Below are 23,104 nucleotides of genomic sequence, written 5' to 3' on the forward strand. Positions count from 1 at the left end.
TGATTTCATAGTTTAAAGCACTATTTATGTATTTTTTATGATAAATAAGTGCTAAAAAGGTTTTTGCTTGCGCGCTTTGCACGCTCACATGAATTATTTGTGCCCCAGGTGTGCCCCGGTACAGTATTAGGTCTAGTGAGGCCCCTGTTCTAGGGACTTTTTGTGGCATTCAGTATTTCCTTGTCAACCCATTTTAGCTGTGTCAATAACAATAATATTTGCTTTATATAGCATCTTTTTTACCCATCATTCATTTATGCCACAATCACACATTGGTGGTGGTGAATACATTTGGTAGACTGGCCGAAACATGGCCCAAGGGCGTATTAGGAGAGTTAGGTAGCATGGAATAAGATGAGGAAAAATATTTATATGTTGTTTTAATATGGTTTCTGGAGGAGGACAAACATGAGACAAACCTTCCTAATTGTTAGAAATTCCACTGTTTATGTTATACATGCTTCAGTGATGAGAGTATTTGGGGCGTGCCATTTTCTCCTCATTTTGGAAGTCCATGTTTGCATGTATAACTTTCCTTGATGCTGCCACAGAAAGACGTGTTTTATGCCACTCCTTTGTCTCTATTTGTCCATCCAACGTCTTTATGCTGTGCGTTAATCCACAAAGGTGAGCTGTATTGATGTTATTGACTCGTGTGGAGTGCTAATCAGACATATTTGGTCACTGCATGACTGCAAGCTAATCGATGCTAACATGCTATTTATGCTAGCTGTATGTACATAATGCATCACTATGCCTCGTTTTATATATGTACAGTGGGGCTAAAGAGTATTTAGTCAGCCACCGATTGTGCAAGTTCTCCCACTTAAAATGATGACAGAGGTCTGTAATTTTCATCATAGGTACACTTCAACTGTGAGAGACAGAATGTGAAAAAAAATCCAGGAATTTACATTGTAGGAATTTTAAATAATTTATTTGTAAATCATTGTGGAAAATAAGTATTTGGTCAACCATTCAAAGCTCTCACTGATGGAAGGAGGTTTTGGCTCAAAATCACACGATTAGTAGAGTTGGGAAATTGAGTTAGATGTAAATATAAATGGAATACTATGATTTGCAAATCATTTTCAACCCATATTCAGTTGAATATGCTACAAAGACAACATATTTGATGTTTAACTGATAAACATTTTTTTGTGTGCAAATAATCATTAACTTTAGAATTTGATGCCAGCAACACATGACAAAGAAGTTGGGAAAGGTGGCAATAAATAATGATATAGTTGAGAAATACTCATCAAACACTTATTTGGAACATCCCACAGGTGTGCAGGCCAATTGGGAACAGGTGGGGGCCATGATTGGGTATACAATCATTTTCCATGTAATGCTAAGTAATTCACAAACAAGGATGGGGCAAGGGTCACCAATTTTTAAGCAAATTGTCGAACAGTTTTACAACATTTCTCAACGAGCGATTGCAAGGAATTTAGGGATTTTACCATCTACGGTCCGTAAAATCATCAGAAAGTTCAGAGAATCTGGAAAAATCACTGCACGTAAGCGATGATATTACGGACCTTTGACCCCTCAGGTGGTACTGCATCAAAAACCGACCTCAGTGTGTAAAGGATATCACCACATGGGCTCAGGAACACTTCATAAAACCACTGTCAGTAACTACAGTTGTTTGCTACATCTGTAAGTGCAAGTTAATACTCTGCTATGCAAAGCAAAACCCATTTATCAACAATATCCTGAAACGCCGCCGACTTGGCTGGGCCCGAGCTCACCTACGATGGACTGATGCAAAGTGGAAAGGTGTTCTGTGGTCTGACGAGTCCACATTTCAAATATCTGGAAACAGAGGACGTGGTGTCCTCCAGAACAAAGAGGAAAACAACCATTCGGATTGTTATAGGCGCAAAGTTCAAAAGCCAGCATCTGTGATGGTATGGGGGTGTATTAGTGCCCAAGGCATTGGTAACTTAGACATCTGTGAAGGCACCAATAATGCTGAGAGGTCCATACAGGTTTTGGAGCAACATATGTTGTCATCCAAGCAACATTATCATAGACGCTCCTGCTTATTTCAGCAAGACAAGTGTTACAACAGCGTGGCTTCGTTAAAAGAGTGTGGGTACTTTCCTGGCCCGCCTGCAGTCCAGATCTGTCTCCCATCGAAAATGTGTGGCACATTATCAAGCGTAAAATACAACAGCGGAGACCCCGAACTGTTGAACGACTGAAGCTCTACATAAAACAAGAATGGGAAAGAATTCCTCTTTCAAAGCTTCAACAATTAGTTTCTTTAGTTCACAAACGTTTATTGAGTGTTGTCAAAAGAAAAGGTGATGTAACACAGTGGTGAACATGCCCTTTCCCAACTACTTTGGCACGTGTTGCAGCCATGAAATTTTAAGTTGATTATTATTTGCAAAAAAAATAAAAGTTTATGAGTTTGAACATCAAATATCTTCTCTTTGTAGAGCATTCAATTGAATATGGGTTGAAAAGGATTTGCAAATCATTGTATTTTGTTTATATTTACATCCAACACAATTTCCCAACTCAAAGGAAAAGAAGTTTGTACATCATGGCTGACGGGGATAAGACAGTCGAAGTCAATCAATCAATCAATGTTTATTTATATAGCCCCAAATCACAAATGTCTCAAAGGACTGCACAAATCATTACGACTACAACATCCTCGGAAGAACCCACAAAAGGGCAAAGAAAACTCACACCGAGTGGGCAGGGAGAATTCACATCCAGTGGGACGCCAGTGACAATGCTGACTATGAGAAACCTTGGAGAGGACCTAAGATGTGGGCAACCCCCCCCTCTAGGGGACCGAAAGCAATGGATGTCGAGCGGGTGCCATCCATCCATTTTCTACCGCTTATTCCCTTTTGCGGTTGCGAGGGGCGCTGGCGCCTATCTCAGCTACAATCGGGCAGAAGGCGGCGTACACCCCGGACAAGTCGCCACCTCATCGCAGGGCCAACACAGATAAACAGACAACATTCACACTAGCATTCACACACTAGAGCCAATTTAGTGTTGCCAATCAACCTATTACCAGGTGCATGTCTCTGGGAAGTGGAGGCACATAAATAAATCCACCCATCCTGAAAAGACAGTCAGAAAGCAGTTTGAGTTTGGTCTGTAAAGCAAAATCTATGCAAAATAGTGACCAAAGAACCACCATTGCTTGTTATGTAGACTACAAGGAAGTGTTTGAAATGTAGACAAAACAAATCATAATAGGACCCCCTTTAAGGCTGAAGTTGACTGAAGAATTCTGAGCAAAGTAAAAACTTAAAACCATATTTTATTACTTTAGTCCAGTTTGGCCCTGTAATAATGTTGAACTGCCACTGTATTGTACACCTGTAAAAAAAAATGGACAATGCAATGTAATAAATATAATATTAAAAAAAAGTTTTGGGAAAAATCTTGCATAATGGAGTAACGCAACACCAATTATGTCCAAAATACAGCAAAATAATTCTGAAAGGACAAAAAAGTTGTGGGTCAAGCTTGTCGTTTTGGGCTATTGGATGTCATTGTATAAATGGTATATTTGCCCACTAGATGGCGCTTTTCTTCCCCCATCAAAGCAGGCAGAAAGATATCAAACCTTTTTTTCCTGCAAGGGTGCATTGCTACTGAAATTAGTTTGCAATGGTGCATAAAAAAAGTGCACGCTTGTGTTTGGTCCACAAAATACATTCTTCCATCTATACGTCCTTTTAAAGTTAGGTCACGTAGGTTCAAGCAGAAAAAGTCATGCAGAGAAAACAAGTGTTATTATTTACTCTGAAATGAAAGGACCGTCTTACAATTCATCAGCAAAGATAACTGACAGTGGAATTTGCTCAAGAGGATGAATCTATTTTACCGTACAAACTTGTTGTTGCACAGATACAATTACATGATTTAAGTGTTACTAGTCTGTACTTACTACTTGGAACACATTTTTGTTTGGAAAATAGATAAAAGCGATGCCAAAAAGCATCTACAGAATTTGGCTAAGATTAGTGGGACAGAAGATGACATTCAAACGACTGAATGGTTGAAGTCATTCAGCATAAAAAGTTGATAAGAATGTGGGAAAAAATGGCTTCACTTCTGTTACTGAGCAAAGTAAATCACTATAGTCTCTGAGAACAAGACCCAATCCCGGTGCTGCGGCCGCTGACTGCTACGTATTATCTCGAGCCATCACTGAGCTTCCGAGAGGGTCTTGCACCTGCGGAATGCTGTCCACAGACTTCACGCTGTCACTCTGAACGTCTTTTCCGGCGTCGGGCTTCCAGCTTCTGATTGTGCTCAGCGCTCGATCTCCTTTTTTGGGAAGACAAAATTATTCAAGATGACATTGGCAAGTTGCCTCCCGATTGACAGCTCAGTGACCTAAATATTACACAACTCACAACTGCTTGTTATTCATCAAATGGTGTCTATTGTTTCGCATTTGACGGGGGTTAACTTCTTTTTACACTTGTGTGAGCATCAGGAATGTAAGACGCAAATCTGCAATAAAACTAGAGCTGCATTTTATATATATGTATATACAGTATATACAGTACAGGCCAAAAGTTTGGACACAACTTCTCTTTCAATGTGTTTTCTTTATTGTCATGACTATTTACATTGTAGATTGTCAATGAAGGCATCAAAACTATGAATGAACACATGTGGAGTTATGTACTGAACAAATGTGAAGTGAAGTGAATTATATTTATATAGCGCTTTTCTCTAGTGACTCAAAGCGCTTTACATAGTGAAACCCAATATCTAAATTACATTTAAACCAGTGTGGGTGGCACTGGGAGCACGTGGGTAAAGTGTCTTGCCCAAGGACACAACGGCAGTGACTAGGATGGCAGAAGCGGGAATCGAACCTGCAACCCTCAAGTTGCTGGCACGGCCACTCTACCAACCGAGCTATACCGCCCCAATAAAGGTGAAATAACTGAAAACATGTTTTATATTGTAGTTTCTTCAAAATAGCCACCCTTTGCTCTGATTACTTTTTTGCACACTCTTGGCATTCTCTCGATGAGTTTCAACCTGAAATGGTTTACACTTCACAGGTGAGCTTGAAGCTCAACGAGAGAATAACACGAGTGTGCAAAGCAGTAATCGGAGCAAAGGGTGGCTATTTTGAAGAAACTACAATATAAAACACTACAACATCAGCCTCATCAGTTATAATATTTATTTCACCTTTTTTTGTTAAGTACATAACTCCACGTGTTCATTCATAGTTTTGATGCCTTCAGTGACAATCTGCAATGTAAATAGTCATGAAAATAAAGAAAACGCATTGAATGAGGAGAAGGTGTGTCCAAACTTTTGGCCTGTACTGTGTGTATGTATATTTAAATAATGCTATTTTATACAGGGCAAGTTGGCTATCATTAATCAGCCAATCACATCAATTCATTGACTTTTCCTTTGACTTGTCTTCATTACATATATGAGCGAGAGTGCCATGTTTTTGACTTGTTGGATTATTTTCAGTCAAGAAAGTCCCCTGTCAATAGACCCTTCAGAACCTCCAACAAATAACAACAGAAAGACCATTGCAAGTTTCTTTCAAGACAATGAGGCATCTTAACCATGAAAATAATAATAAAAACTGTGATTTCTTGAAAAAGTAAGCACATGACCCTTAGCATGGTTTGTTTGTAGAAAAACAAAAAAAACATTTTTACTTAATGTTAACAGTATTTAACTTTTTTATACACTTGTTTGACTGGATAGTCCACGATTACTTGAGAGACATAATTGCTGACATATAAAGTCAATGTCAGAATAGGTCTGGCCAATAAAACTATATCAATATATATCACAATAGACACGTAATCAATATCAATATCAACAAGTTGCAAAACAAGGTTGGTTGCATGAACAAAGGCACTCGCTCTGTGGTAACCGAGCAAAGCAGGAAGTGATCACTGATCTGTGAGAGTGACACCCTAACAGCCAATCGGGTAACATTATCAACTATCAGGTTTGGTGGAGCTCTCTTGTTCTCTCGCAGTTGATTATTTCCACGGAGTGAGAAGGGAAAAGTAAAAATGAGTGCTTCAGAAACAGGGGTGAACTATTTGTAATGGGTTGGAATATATACAAATGTTAAAGCACTTTTCAAGCGCAAATACATAATATAAAATATTAAAGATGACTGAAATTTGTGGACGACCTACGGTGGTGTTTTACTATGCACTTACTCATGTGACTCAGTCATCCATCCATCCATCCATCATCTTCCGCTTATCCGAGGTCGGGTCGCGGGGGCAGCAGCCTAAGCAGGGAAGCCCAGACTTCCCTATCTCCAGCCACTTCGTCTAGCTCTTCCTGGGGGATCCCGAGGCGTTCCCAGGCCAGCCGGGAGACATAGTCTTCCCAACGTGTCCTGGGTCTTCCCCGTGGCCTCCTACCAGCTGGACGTGCCCTAAACACATCCCTAGGGAGGCGTTCGGGTGGCATCCTGACCAGATGCCCGAACCACTTCATCTGGCTCCTCTCGATGTGGAGGAGCAGCGGCTTTACGTTGAGCTCCTCCCGGATGGCAGAGCTTCTCACCCTATCTCTAAGGGAGAGCCCCGCCACCCGGCGGAGGAAACTCATTTCGGCCGCTTGTACCCGTGATCTTATCCTTTCGGTCATGACCCAAAGCTCATGACCGTAGGTGAGGATGGGAACGTAGATCGACCGGTAAATTGAGAGCTTTGCCTTCCGGCTCAGCTCCTTCTTCACCACAACGGATCGATACAACGTCCGCATTACTGAAGACGCCGCACCGATCCGCCTGTCGATCTCACGATCCACTCTTCCCCCACTCGTGAACAAGACTCCTAGGTATTTGAACTCCTCCACTTGGGGCAGGGTCTCCTCCCCAACCCGGAGATGGCACTCCACCCTTTTCCGGGCGAGAACCATGGACTCGGACTTGGAGGTGCTGATTCTCATTCCGGTCGCTTCACACTCGGCTGCGAACCGATCTAGTGAGAGCTGAAGATCCCGGCCAGATGAAGCCATCAGGACTACATCATCTGCAGAAAGCAGAGACCTAATCCCGTGGCCACCAAACCGGAACCCCTCAACGCCTTGGCTGCGCCTAGAAATTCTGTCCATAAAAGTTATGAACAGAATCGGTGACAAAGGACAGCCTTGGCGGAGTCCAACCCTCACTGGAAACGTGTCCGACTTACTGCCAGCAATGCGGACCAAGCTCTGACACTGATCATACAGGGAGCGGACTGCCACAATAAGACAGTCCGATACCCCATACTCTCTGAGCACTCCCCACAGGACTTCCCGAGGGACACGGTCGAATGCCTTCTCCAAGTCCACAAAGCACATGTAGACTGGTTGGGCAAACTCCCATGCACCCTCAAGAACCCTGCCGAGAGTATAGAGCTGGTCCACAGTTCCACGACCAGGACGAAAACCACACTGTTCCTCCTGAATCTGAGGTTCGACTATCCGGCGAAGCCTCCTCTCCAGTACACCTGAATAAACCTTACCGGGAAGGCTGAGGAGTGTGATCCCACGATAGTTGGAACACACCCTCCGGTCCCCCTTCTTAAAGAGAGGGACCACCACCCCGGTCTGCCAATCCAGAGGTACCGCCCCCGATGTCCACGCGATGCTGCAGAGTCTTGTCAACCAAGACAGCCCCACAGCATCCAGAGCCTTAAGGAACTCCGGGCGGATCTCATCCACCCCCGGGGCCTTGCCGCCGAGGAGCTTTTTAACTACCTCAGCGACCTCAGCCCCAGAAATAGGAGAGTCCACTACAGATTCCCCAGGCACCGCTTCCTCAAAGAAAGACGTGTTGGTGGGATTGAGGAGGTCTTCGAAGTATTCCCTCCACCGATCCACAACATCCGCAGTCGAAGTCAGCAGAACACCATCCGCACCATACACGGTGTTGATAGTGCACTGCTTCCCCTTCCTGAGGCGCCGTATGGTGGTCCAGAATCGCTTCGAAGCCGTCCGGAAGTCGTTTTCCATGGCTTCCCCGAACTCTTCCCATGTCCGAGTTTTTGCCTCCGCGACCGCTAAAGCTGCACACCGCTTGGCCCGTCGGTACCCGTCCACTGCCTCCGGAGTCCTATGAGCCAAAAGAACCCGATAGGACTCCTTCTTCAGCTTGACGGCATCCCTCACTGCTGGTGTCCACCAACGGGTTCTGGGATTACCGCCACGACAGGCACCAACAACCTTGCGGCCACAGCTCCAATCAGCCGCCTCGACAATAGAGGTTCGGAACATGGTCCACTCGGACTCAATGTTCGTGACATGTTCAAAGTTCTCTCGGAGGTGTGAATTGAAACTCTCTCTGACAGGAGACTCTGCCAGACATTCCCAGCAGACCCTCACAATGCGCTTGGGCCTGCCAGGTCTGTCCGGCATCCTCCCCCACCATCGCAGCCAACTCACCACCAGGTGGTGATCGGTAGAAAGCTCCGCCCCTCTCTTCACCCGAGTGTCCAAAACATAAGGCCGCAAATCCGATGACACAACTACAAAGTCGATCATGGAACTGCGGCCTAGGGTGTCCTGGTGCCAAGTGCACATATGGACACCCTTATGTTTGAACATGGTGTTTGTTATGGACAATCCGTGACAAGCACAAAAGTCCAATAACAAAACACCGCTCAGGTTTAGATCCGGGCGACCATTCTTCCCAATCAAGCCTCTCCAGGTTTCACTGTCGTTGCCAACATGAGCGTTGAAGTCTCCCAGTAGGACAAGGGAATCACCCGGAGGAGCACTTTCCAGTACTCCCTCGAGTGTACCCAAAAAGGGTGGGTATTCTGAACTGCTGTTTGGTGCGTAAGCACAAACAACAGTCAGGACCCGTCCCCCCACCCGAAGGCGAAGGGAAGCTACCCTCTCGTCCACTGGGTTGAACTCAAACGTGCAGGCTTTGAGCCGGGGGGCAACGAGAATTGCCACCCCAGCCCGTCGCCTCTCACTGCCGGCAACGCCAGAGTGGAAGAGGGTCCAGTCCCTCTCGAGAGAACTGGTTCCAGAGCCCTTGCTGTGCGTCGAGGTGAGTCCGACTATATCCAGCCGGAACTTCTCTACCTCGCGCACTAGCTCAGGCTCCTTCCCCCCCAGTGAGGTGACGTTCCACGTCCCAAGAGCTAGCTTCTGTAGCCGAGGATCGGACCGCCAAGTGCCCTGCCTTCGGCTGCCGCCCAGCTCACAATGCACCCGACCTCTATGGCCCCTCCTATGAGTGGTGAGCCCATTGGAGGGATGACCCACGTTGCCTCTTCGGGCTGTGCCCGGCCGGGCCCCATGGGGACAGGCCCGACCACCAGGCGCTCGCCATCGTGCCCCAACTCCGGGCCTGGCTCCAGAGCGGGGCCCCGGTGACCCACGTCCGGGCGAGGGGAAATCTGGGTTCATTTTGTTGTAATTCCATAGAAGTCTTTGAGCTGCTCTTTGTCTGATCACTCACCTAGGACCTGTTTGTCTTGGGAGACCCTACCAGGGGGCATGAAAGCCCCCAGACAACATAGCTCCTAGGATCATTGGGACACGCAAACTCCTCTACCACGGTAAGGTAGCAGCTCAGAGAGGAGGTGACTCAGTCAATTGTGTGAAAATGGCAGGAAAAGGAACACACTGATACTTGGGTAAATATACTAAGCCTAAAGATACACTTTCATTTGTAAATAAAACATTGAAAATGAGCTTCATAGGCATATGTGCTTATACAGCAAGTGAGTACATTCCTCTAATGTTTTTTTCCCCCTCAACTATTTCTAATACAATTAGGAAAATGTACCTGGGAATCAATACCGATACAAAATAGTACCCATTTTTGGTACTTTTGTGTGTGTTAATAAATAATAATTGTTTTTGATAATGGGCAGCACGGTGAGACAGGGGTTAGTGCGTCTGCCTCACAATACGAAGGTCCTGAGTAGTCCTAGGTTCAATCCCGGGCTCTTTCTGTGTGGAGTTTGCATGTCCTCCCCGTGACTCTGTGAGTTCCCTCTAGGTACTCTGGCTTCCTCTTACCTCCAAAGACTTGCACCTGGGGATAAGTTGATTGGCAACACTAAATGGTCCCTAGTGTGTGAATGTGAGTGTGAATGTTGTCTGTCTATCTGTGTTGGCCCTGCGATGAGGTGGCGACTTGTCCAGGGTGTACCCCGCCTTCCGCCCGATTGTAGCTGAGATAAGCACCAGTGCCCCCCGCTACCCCAAAGGGAATAAGCGGTAGACAATGGATAGATGGATGGGTTTTTCGTAATAAAAACATTTTTTTTATTCCAACATTTCTGAGTCTCATTTGAACAACATTAAGTTGCAAGTTCAATACGATGGCAGTAATCTATAGTTTATGGTGTGTTGGCTAGTCAGTTCAGTCTTTGCTAAAGCTTGTCTTGTGTTACGCCCTAAAAAATGTTATTACTGTATTGTAGTGTTGTCCCGATACCAATATTTTGGTATAGGGTACCAAAATATAATTCGATACTTTTTGGTACTTTTCTAAATAAAAATGACCAAAAAAAATTGCATTATTGGCTTTATTTTAACAAAAAATCTTAGAGTACAATGAACATGCTTAGTATTGCAAGTTTGTCCTTAAATAAAATAGTGAACATACAAAACAACTTGCCTTTTACTAGTAAGAAAACAAACAAAGGCTCTTATTAGTCTGCTGACATATGCAATAACATATCGTGTCATTTTCCATTCTATTATTTTGTCAACATTATTTAGGACAAGTGGTAGAAAATGAATTATTAATTTACTTGTTCATTTACTGTTACTACAGTATCTGCTTACTTTATCTTACAACATGCTCTATCTACACTTCTGTTCAAATATAATAATCCCTTATTCTTCTGTTGTTTGGATACTTTACAGTAGTTATGGCTGATACCACAAATTTAGGTATCAGTCCAATACCAAGTCATTACAGGACCATACATTGGTCATATCGAAAGTCCTCATGTGTCCAGGGACGTATTTCCTGAGTTTATAAACATAGTGTACATTTTTTTTAAACGAAAAAAGATTTTGTGATGCTAAAAAATATTGATGTAATCATAGCAGTATCGACTAGATACACTCCTGTACTTGGTATCATTACAGTGGATGTTAGGTGTAGATCCACACATGGCATTTGTTTACATTAGTGATCTGCGTCATTAGCGAGGACGCTGGTGAACTCCGGTGTGTAGTGAAGCATGTTTAACTATTCCTCGTCCTGCACGGATAATACTTGTAAAAAAACATACTTTATTTGTCGCCATGGAGGCGGACCGGGTGGACCGGTACTTTTTAGAAGCGGAACAGTACCGAATATGATTCATTAGTATCGCGGTACTATACCAATGCCGGTATACCGTACAACCCAACTGTATTGTACTTATTACGCACCAGCTGTTTGATTGTAACGTCCCCGGATCCAAGTTGTAGTTTTCATTAACAAATTTGGAGGTGTTGAAATTGCCATGAAAAATCGCTAATGCTAGTCAGCAGCATGTCAGTAACAAAGCCAATGTATATTGTCATCAAGCTAGCACAATTTTTGAAAAAGTGAAGCATTACTTTACTTACACCGGTGCGTTTTGTGAGTCAATTTCTTTGTTGGCATTGAAAGTTGCAACATTACCGAGAGGTAGTTTGGCTGCATTCACTCTCAGTGCTGCTACAGTGATCGCCAAATGCCAAAGTACAATGCCGGAGTGCGTGACATCACGCGCAACCCAGGTACTGTAACATGGCACAGTTGGATTTCACGTGAACGCCAGGTAGGACCTACAAGATTCGGTCGGTGCCATAAAAGTACCCATGTATCCATCCATCCATTTTCTACCGCTTGTCCCGTTCGGCGTGACGGGGAGGTAAAGGAGCCTATCTCTGCTACAATCGGGTGGAAGGCGGTTTACACCCTGGACAAGTCGCCACCTCATCACAGGGCCAACACAGATAAACAGACAACATTCACACTCACATTCACACACTAGGAACCATTTAGTGTTGCCAATCAACCTATCCCCAGGTGCATGTCTTTGGAAGTGGGAGGACGCCGGAGTACCCGGAGGGAACCCACGCAGTCACGGGGAGGACATGTAAACTCCACACAGAAATATCCCGAGCCCGGGATTGAACTCAGGTCTACCCAGGACCTTCGTATTGTGAGACAGACACACTAACCCCTGTTCCACCGTGCTTGCCCTTAGTACCCATGTACCCACCCCTAAATACATCTTTTCAGCTGAGAATACTAGACATAAAGCTACTTTCAAGTAGTCAGTGTACAGCTGGTACAGAACATTTAAATTGTACTGTTTTGTTGTCTTCAGCAGGTATTAATTTTAACGGGAATCTTGTTATTTTATGTTTTTTATGGGGAGGCTAAGATAACATTTTCAGTCTTTTATTTACAGAATTGCAGGTGCACTTTGTTGTGGCAAAATAAATCATATTTTGCACATTTTTGTGTGCCATGTCGGAAAGTTGCCTCTCACTCTTGCATTTCCTAATATGTGTTTGTTCATCTTCTTTGACAACTATTCCTATTATAATCATACAGAGGAAAAATTTGAACGATTTATTTAAATTTTCCCCTTTTCCCGCAATTTTATCGCAACCTAAAAACATTGCAACTTCCATTGCAATTTTGAGGTAAAACTCCTATGAAATTAAGCATTAAGTATTGATTTAAGTATCTGAACTAGTGTTGAAGCAAAATACTGTGCAAGAAAACACATAGAAATATGACTGTAATATTACTATGCAGTAAAGTAAATCCAGGGTGACATTAAAAATGTAGGACAGGTTAATCAAAATGAAGTGCATCAATGGCACTGGTACTTACTTGCTTTCGATGCAGAATTCTTTGTTTCACAATGAAAACTAGTTTCCTTTTCTGGTGTTTTCTTAAAGTTATCCACCTAAATGAAAATTAAGTAAAAGATTGTCGACATCCATATTGTTTGATGAGACTGCAGTGCAAGTGTGTTTGCTTACAGTACCTCTTTGCAGATGGGCTCAGACAGTCGGCCGCTAAGTGGTCCTTTATCATCACCAGACCTGCAGGTACTGTTGAAACACAAATGCCTTGAAACAATTTGCACTACAATACTTTACATTAGCGCAAATAGGAGCCATAGAAAAGTCTAACTTCAAACATTTGTATGCACGTACAACACTGTCTGTGTACTTTCCGTTCATTCTATTTCCAAGTCTGAAACGCAAATCAAAAAAAAAAATTAAGGCAGTTTTTGGATTTGTATTTTATTCGGCAGATTTGAAAACAGACCAGATAAACACACAAATCGGGGAAAAAAAAATGCAAAAATGCGTGGTTATCTGTGTGATGACAAATTGAACCGGAAGCAGATTTTATGTCCGTGTTCATCCTATTTCCAATTCTGAAATGCAAATCGAAAAACCAATTTTTTGCCATTTTTTTAATTTTCATTTCTGAAACAAAAGTTGAACAACTATAATGACACTTTTTTTTCAATGACATAAGGACTCCTGCTGAACAAATATGTTACCGTTATGCCAAAACATGCTAAATGCTTACAAAAAGCTAAAATACTACTTCCGCTTCAGTTTGTCATCACACAGATAAACACGCATTTTTGCATTTTGGATGAACGTATATTTGATTTTTGTGTTTATCTGGAAATAAAAAATCCATAAAAGGAAATAAGCACAAAATCCAATTTTATAGCAATATTTTAATGAAAATCAAACCATTTTTGTTTGTTTTAAAATCTGCCATATATAATAACAATCGAAAAACGGCCCTAATTTTGCTTTTTGATTTGCGTTTAAGAATTGAAAATAGAAAGAACGGAAGGTACACAGACCTAAGATGTTTAACATATCAGTTTGGGGAATTCAATTATGAAATGGATGAGGCAAAGAAGTAAAGTAAAGTAATTCTGTGTATGTTTTCGTATTTCAATTTTCTTCTCATAAATGGAAAAACCCAAAAATAAATTTTTTTTCTTTTTTTTCAGTTTTAAAATACAAAAAGGAAAACTTTTTGGCGCTGAAAAGGTACTGTAGAAATGATTCCCACTTTTCAAACACAATCAGGATTCTTAAAATGACGCTCCATTTATAGCAACATAAGGGACACTATTGAATACAGGGATTTGATTATTCTTGGACTTTTATAAAGTGTTTGATTCACTGGAACATGACTTTGGTTTTCTCGTGCTGGAACACATTTGATTTGGTATTAAGCTTCGGGAAATAATTAGAGCACTTTATGATAATATCAATAGTTGTGCATTACAAGTCTCAGGCCCAACTCAAAGTTTCCTAATCAAGATGGACATTCCTCAAGCGTGTCCCTTATCACCTATTTATTCATCTTATCTGTGGAAATGTTTGCAATATCTTTAATAAACAATAATTTGATAAAAAATTAAACCTGTTAAGTATGGAAATAATAGTGTATTAGCTGATGAAACAACTCTTTTCCTAAAAAATGTAGTACAAATTGCAACTGCTATTGATAATATTTAAGAGTTCTCTAATGTATTCAGGACTTTTCCTGAATATTTAAAAATGTGAATTATTTCCTATCCATGAATGTGCAAAAAAAACATTTGCAATGTCTCTGTAAAGTCTGAAAGGTGACATACAACATAAAATTAAAGAATGCCAAACAAGCTCATTTTATGCAGGGAAGAAAGAGATTTGTCAATACTTGCACCTATTTACTAAACCAAAAATATGGATAAATATTGTTTGTGGTTTTAAAATTACTTTATTTCTCCTTGGCTGGGAATGGAAGAAATAAATATAATGTATCTATTTTTAAAACTGTGTATTCATCAAATTTATTAAAAATATCATTATTGTTTTGTTCGGCTGAATGAACAATTTCCTCCAAGATGTGATTTGATAAAATACTTAGAGCATATTTGTCCATTAATGAAATACTATGTAGGATTAGTTACGGAAGTACTGCAATGAGGTGGCGACTTGTCCAGGGTGTACCCCGCCTTTCGCCTGATTGTAGCTGAGAAAGGCTTCAGTGATTAAACCAGTGATTCTCAAGCAGTGGTACATGCACCACTAGTGGGCTCTATATAGCGGTATGCCAAAAAATTACTTGGTTAAAGCACAGTGCTTTATTTTCCCACATTCAAATACAGTGTTACTGTTCAAACTGTGTGTAACGTTACAGTGACAGAAAAATATTAAATATATTGCCAAATAAAACCTCTGCCTTGTTTTAATGAAAATGTAGGCCTACAAGGCTACTGTATTTTAATGTTGGTCATTGTAGTGGTACTTGGTGAGCTAAGTTGTTTCTGAGGTGGTACTTGGTGAAAAAAGTTTGAGAACCAATGTTCAAAATCTATAACTTTTAGTCCTCAATCTTTGTATTCTTTCATCATGTTGCCCTAGTTTATATAATGAGTCTTATTTCTCCAAATGACATTAAAGTTGAGTTGGTTTATGTTTTTTTAATTATTCTATTATGTATGAAAATGAGATTTAGCAGGGTACATACATCTGGATAAACTTACATCTTGGATAAGTAAATATGTCTAAGTATTTGGCATTCTTTAATTTTAATTTATTTTGTTTTCTGGGAGTTAATTTGTTGTTTTTTTTTTTTATATATTTCACCTCAGACTTCACAGGGACATTGAAAATATTTTTACTCACACATTCATGGCTGGGAAACAATTCTCATTTTTTAGGTCTCGGCAAAATCCCGATACTCCAGATAATTCTTGAATCTTTTCAATAGCAGTTGGAATTTTTTCTTCATTTTTTTAGGAAAAGATTGTGCCTGAGACAAGTAAGACACAACTAATATTAATATTATCATAAAGTCCTCTAATTATCTACCAAAAGTTAATATAAAATCCAGTGTGTTCCAGCATTAGAAAAAGAAAGTCATGTTCCAGTGTGCCAAGCGTTTTATAAAGGTCCAAGAAGAGCAGAAGATCATCATGTGGAAATAAATCCCTGTATTCAATAATGTCCCTGACAATCTTATGTTGTTATGAATGGAGCGTCCTTTGAGGAATTCTGATTGTTTTTAAAAAGCGAAGATAATTACAACGGTACTGTGTGCCTGTGACCCTGGCTAACATCTAGAGAAAATACTTTAGACATGGCACAAAGTTTATCATATGGAAATAAGTACATACACATATCTTCAGAAACTGCAACTGAAAAGCAGACCGAAGTTGATGTGTTTTCATATTCCGACACCGGGATTGGAAGTACTGATTTTAGAGTACACATAACAGAAACTGAAAAGAAAACCAAAATTGATATGTTTTAATATTCCGGAACCGTATGTACTGATTTTAGAGACAGGACCATGGACTGTCCTGTACTTTTTTATTATATCTGCATATAGACATCTGTATATGCAGATGTCATACCTTGTTGTGCCATGTCTAAACTGTTTTCTGTGTCGGGCTCCAAAGTCATTTTAGCCAGGCACATAGGTACCGTAGTATCCCTGCTTTTAATTTGAAAATAAAACTTCCGGTGTCTGCAAATGAAAACCATCTGTTTTGGTCTGTTTTTGTTTACTTGGGACCTTCATTTTTCTCTTTAAAACGGTGTGTTATTCAATTTCATATTTTGTATTCTAAAACAAAATTCAGATAAACCAGTCCTTTTTTGTTTTTCGATATCCCTTTATAAAAAGAATATTGAAATACCAAAACATACATTGACCAAAGTACTAATCAGATCCAGTTTAATAAACTGTACAAAAAAGAATAATCCTAATAAACATAATTAACCTTATTGGTAGGATTAAATAAGATCTGTGTCTTTTCACTCCTTTTCACATAAAATATGAGAAATATGTGATGTATAATATTGTTACTGTATACATGTTTGAAATAAACTTCAACCATAAACCATAGTTACCTTGCACCATGAGTTAAGGCTGGCTCACAGTCCATGGAGCTCCGTAGATTCTTCAACATAGAAATATGTGTTGTTCAGAAATAAAAGACAACAGAGACTAAAGCGATTATGAACAGAAGCAGGCCACAGCTCTCACCTGTGGGACATTGTGGTTTACGTGTGCATTATGTGCAGTTCCCTCTACGACTTCCCGGCTTCTGGCTTCTTTTTGGCGCTGCAGCTTTATGTATTCATATGTGCTTAGGCCTTTAAAAACTGTAATACAGATACATTGCAATTAGTTTTTACCAGCACAAGCCACGATGCTATACAGTGACAATAATTTGATCCAACAAAGAGTAATTGCACTAAGTCATTCTACCAAAAGCAATTAGCTGTTTGATATACTTCTTTAATTGGAAGCCATTAACAAATGACAATATTAAAATATGCTAGAAAAACAACATATCTATTTTTCATTCATGTCATAAATTCACAATTTTTATGATATATTCACTTGGTAGCTTACCATTTATATTTTTCCCACGCTAATTAACTCATTAACTTGTTTAATACAAAATACATTTTAGTATGCTGCCCCCTACTGATTTGGAGTGTGATGAGCTGTACTTTAGCTAGCTTGTACAGTATAGTTAAAATTATCTAAAATGAATGTGGGCATAGATATAACTAGATACGTCACGCCTTACAGTTGCTACTGTAGTACCGACTTTTTACAATTAAAACAAAAACACTGGGAACAATCGTTAGGTAAAATGTTCTTTCTTTTTTTTTTTTACAAAATAAAAAAATGCTGCGTGGTAACAGCAAAGTTTTTGTTGTAGGTAAAGTAATCCACATGAAAATCAATTGAGAAACAAGCAAGTTATGATGTATGTTCAACATACAACACATTGTATTGCATAGCCTTAATTGGAAACGTGGCCCCCGCTAAGATGGCTGTGCATACTTGCCAACCCTCCCAATTTTCCCGGGAGACTCCCGAATTTCAGTGCCCCTCCTGAAAATCTCCCGGGGCAACCATTCTCCCGAATATCTCCCGATTTCCACCTGGACAATAATATTGGGGGCGTGCCTTAAAGGCACTGCCTTTAGCGTCCTCCACAACCTGTCATCACGTCAGCTTTTCCTCCATACAAACAGCGTACCGGCCCAGTTACATGATATATGCAGCTTTAACACACACATAGGTGAATGCTACGCATACTTGATCAACAGCCATACAGGTCACACTGAGGGTGGCCGTATAAACATCTTTAACACTGTTACAAATATGCGCCACACTGTGAACCCACACCAAACAAAAATGACAAACACATTTCGGGAGAACATCCGCACCGTAACACAACATAAACACAACAGAATAAATACCCAGAACCCCCTGCAGCACTAACCATTTTGGGACGCTAAAATATACACCCCCACCTCAACCTCCCGAATTCGGAGGTCTCAAGGTTGGCAAGTATGTGGCCGTGACGGAGACATGTCATGTACATTGTGATATCTATGTATGTGGGTATTCACCAAAAGCTGTTAACTCGTCATGAATGTCAGTTTTCATTATACATTATATTGTAATTACTTAAAGAATTCACTGTATTATCTCTCCACGCTAATGCTAAGGAAGTTAGCTTATTTACTACGATATAACTTTAAATAGGCTGCCCTCTGCCGGACTAGCCAACTGGTTGGATACGTTTTACTTGGACAAGCAAGCATACTACAAAAAAGTGTCTTATACAACTAATTCCATAGGTAAGCACTAAAATATAACAATATTGAAATATGTTGGGGAAACACATCATATTTATTATAACTGCACGTTATTTTTTCATATAATCATTTATAGAAATCCTCATTAGCATTTTAGCATTGGTATACTCTTTCTAAACTGATGCTAAGTAAAGTACCATATAGATTTTGTGCTCTGTAAATGTGTAAATAAATCCACCAAAAGGTATTACTGTAGCTGCTTATGTTACGCTTCTGTAATTTCACAAGAAAGTAGTAAATAATGTTGAAAAAACATCATATTCACTCGACTTACAATCGTTAAGAGAAATCATCGACAGCTTATTATTACCACATTTAAGTCTAAGGTAAATTTTAGTATGCTGTCCCCTACTGGTTTGGAGTGTAATATAGTAAGACAAATTGTGACTCACAGAGGTAGAAATGAAAACAGAGAAGATGACCAAGTAATAGTAGGCACGTTAGGTTTAGCATGGCCGTTATGAAGGCCACTATAAGAAGACCGGCTGAACTTGTCTTTACGGGGGCTGACGGTAAAAACACCAGCCAGGTCTCATTTGCCAGCACACCTGCAGGAAGGCACACACACACACATGCATATTTAAAAGATGAAATTATCATAAACAACCTGAGCTACTTGTGTGCCCTCTATCCAGTATGGAGATGACTCACCGTGGAATTGTGGCGCAGTCCGTAGGATGTTTGGATCTATGTAGTGTTGGATGAATATAAACAAGATGACAACCAGGAGCAAAGCTGCGCCGACTGTTGCCGAGGACACGGCTATGAAGAAGCACCTGAAGGCAACACAGGTGAACTCATGTTAGCATGTCATTTGATTTATGGTCCATCACACTCTTTCGGAAGTGCAGAAGTGATATCTTACCTGTAGTTTCTGCCTCCCACACAGTTATTCAGCCATTTGCAATGGTGATCAAAATCCGACACACATTTGTTGCAAACGCTGCAGTGTTTGACTTTGGGGCCACTGTGAAAAGGACATTTCGGAAAAGTTAAAGACAACAAAGAACAAGACAAAGTTAAATAAATTAGGACAATAGCACTGCTATGTTTACAGCACATGTTATAAGACTAAAAAAATTAATACATCGAATTGCACAGAAAATTATGAATGACTGTACAATTGAAAATAGTTTATTATGAAAGTATTTGATGACATTATATTAGCAAATTATGCTACATATGAAATAAACTTCAGTCAAATGAGGTATTTAAAAAAACTAGTAGTCATAACCAAAATGTGGTATAACTTAAAAAAAAAAAATCTAAATATTTGTTGTTATTTAATCAACCAATGCAAGGCAACTTTAATTGTAAATTGATAAATTGTAGTAGTTATACATTGCATTTCTATTGCCCAAAATGTTTTTAAATGTTAATGTTTTTTAATTGGAAAATATTAGGAAAACATATTAGGTAATGCCTTTCCCCCCAAAAATGGGAAAAAGATGTATTGATATTTTTTTTACAAAAAAATATAATTAATCAAATTTGGAAATATTTTTTGGACAGGGCCTTCAGCAAATTACTAAAATTGTTCCTGATTGGCTTTGAAAGTGAATGTGAAAGAAAGTAATATTTATGAAACATTTAATGTAAAAATCAGAAGACTAATTTATACATAAGAAATCAGTGCTTCATCTACGAGAGGTGGTCATTTTTGGGCACCTCGCGATTCGATTACGATTCAGGAGCTACAATTCAACTAAAAATCAAGTTTTACTTTTTTTTTGTTACACTAAATAAGCATACATCAAATTCTAAACAGATAAATTAATTCCCATTACATTTATTAAATTATAGGAAATGTGTGCAAAACTGGAATATAAGAACCCTAAAATAAAGGAGCTGGTCACATCTCTCAGTGAGGTGGCTCTCATATTTCAGAACTGTCTGCATTACTTTATTTACAATAAATAAATAAATAATCGATTATTGCCGTTTATTAATTGATTTTACAATCGCCAATGTTTAAATTGCAATGCATCTAAAAATAATATCCCCCCCACCTCTAGCATTTACATTGGGAAAGGAATGTGGCAGCTGCAGTTATTTTACATTGAATACAGATAATAGTCCCCAAATGATTGTGTACGGTAAATATCAACATCTGATCTATATAGTTCCTTTTTAGACCAAGTTTCAGGCTCTGTACTGATTTTGTTAATCGAGCCAATGGGGTGAAAATGATTGTGTTCCACTATGTCTGCCGAGCAAGAAGCCACATGAAGAGGGAACATGATGAAATGATTGAGCATACGTACACCCTGACATCACAGAGGTAGCAGTGTAGGTCCTGGATTACGTGACGCTGCACTGTGCGGTCAAAAAGTGGCATGGGACCAGCATAACACTTTTTTTCCCTGACGCTAACATCAGCTGGATCTATGGTCACTGCGGCAACATGGCTGACCAAGTGCACCACGAAGGCCAAACCCGACAGCTGTAAGCAGCTACCATTAAGGAAAATTCCCTATGACCAAAACATTTTGCAAACCGATCAAGATTGACTTAAGAGCGTGCTCCAAGTCATCTTTGTTGTAGTCCAGCATCTGTAAATAAGGAATAGTGTGAGAAGGATACAGCATACAACACATAGTTCCAAGGCGGAGGAAGGAGAGGGATGAAGATGCCGAAGCTGACGATCACTAGATAGTTATACACCAGCCAGGCCGTTATTTGGAAGAATTGAGGGGGCTGTGTCCAGCCGTTCACTCGTGGGGTCTTGGTGGGAACTAGCTCGTTTCGGCTGCCACCTGCACGCATTGGGGCTGTGCGCCTTATCTGCCCACTGATGCAGTTCATCTAGAAACCCTAAAACACAAATAAAGATCTGGATTAATAGACATCATTTACCTGAATAACTAATGGACCAAATGACAGCAAAAATAACTAAAAACAGATCACAAAATTGGAATTTTAGAAAATAATATAAAAATAACTTATTGGTAAAAAAATATATATCTCTCTCGCTCTCATATACACACACACGCACACACACACATATATATATATATATATATATATATATATATATATATATATATATATATATATATATATATATATATATATATATATATATATATATATATATATATATATATATATATATATATATATATATATATATATATATATATATATATATATATCCGGGTACTCCGGCTTCTTCCCACCTCCAAAGACGTGCACCTGGGGATAGGTTAATTGGCAACACTAAATTGGCCCTAGTGTGTGAATGTTGTATGTCTATCTGTGTTGGCCCTGCGATGAGGTGGGTCCAGGGTGTAGAACGCCTTCTGCCCAATTGTAGCTGAGATAGGCGCCAACGCCCCCCCGCGACCCCAAAAGGGAATAAGCGGTAGAAAATGGATGGATGGATATATATATATATATATATATGTATATATATATATATATATATATATATATATATATATATATATATATATGTATATACACATATATATACATACATATATATACACATATATATACATACATGTATATATACATATATGCAAATATATACACATGTATGTATATATATATGTATATATACATATATGTATATATACATATATGTATATATACATATATATATATATATACACATTCACACATATATGTGTATATATATATATACATATAAACATACATATACAGTATATATACACATATATATATACACACATACAGTATATATATAATGTGTTGTATACATATATACATTGTATATATATATATATATATATATATGTGTGTGTGTGTGTGTGTGTATATACATACTATATACTTACAGTTTGTCCATTTAATTGTTTATTACTCATGAACTCTTCTGAAAAAAATACCACGGCCAATAGCTGATTCATATTTAATGTTGACAGAGAAGCTTTCTTTCCAAAAACAAACAAATGCAAAGATCATCTAACTCGCATGTTCTGGCTCTGGGTCCATGCTGACACAAGGCTTTTTCTTTTTTCATTTAGTCACCAATAATCGAAAATGGTCAAGCAGCAATGTTTGAACACCACTCGTGCAGCTTTGAACCACGAATCAAATCAATATTGAGCATAAAACATGTTGCATGGTTGATTTGAAGGCTTGCAGAAGGTGAAGTGTGAATGTTTATCAGGTATAATGCATGACGAACCACTTACTTTAGCTGCACAACTCTTGCCTCCGAACATCGGTCAAAACAACACAGACGCCGAGTTCCAGCGATGTTTTAATTTTCGGAGCCAACGTGACGTCAAGCTACATGCTGCTCACTTAAATCTGCTTGGAAAGAAGATGAGAACAAAGGTACTTTACTTGTGACGTCCTTGGACAGCGGTAGGAGAAAAGACGTCGACTTTTAAGTTGAAAAACGCTCCGCAGGACCCGGCTGCGCCATGGCAACTGTTGCGCATGCGCACAGTCCACCCCTTACCCC

The 23,104-nt window shown here is 39.7% G+C and overlaps 1 protein-coding gene across 2 annotated transcripts; it reads right to left on the minus strand.

Moving 5' to 3' along the window:
- Positions 1-909: 909 nt before the first annotated feature.
- On the minus strand, positions 910-23,104 carry zdhhc11 (zinc finger DHHC-type containing 11). Of its 2 annotated transcripts, none has more exons than XM_061915788.1 (11): positions 22,984-23,104; positions 21,250-21,480; positions 20,931-21,109; positions 19,532-19,633; positions 19,318-19,442; positions 19,059-19,214; positions 17,030-17,148; positions 16,894-16,943; positions 12,996-13,062; positions 12,839-12,914; positions 910-4,314 (listed from the first exon to the last, which is right to left on the minus strand). In XM_061915788.1, exons 2-11 carry the CDS (start codon positions 21,469-21,471, stop codon positions 4,172-4,174), a joined length of 1,239 nt encoding a protein of 412 aa, XP_061771772.1. In that variant the 5' UTR covers positions 21,472-21,480; positions 22,984-23,104; the 3' UTR covers positions 910-4,171. The 2 variants fall into 2 exon arrangements, with proteins under 2 accessions (XP_061771772.1, XP_061771771.1); XM_061915787.1 differs by having other exon boundaries at positions 22,830-23,098.

The sequence above is a fragment of the Nerophis ophidion genome, linkage group LG11 (genome assembly GCF_033978795.1).
Source record: "Nerophis ophidion isolate RoL-2023_Sa linkage group LG11, RoL_Noph_v1.0, whole genome shotgun sequence".
NCBI classification, from domain to species: domain Eukaryota; kingdom Metazoa; phylum Chordata; class Actinopteri; order Syngnathiformes; family Syngnathidae; genus Nerophis; species Nerophis ophidion.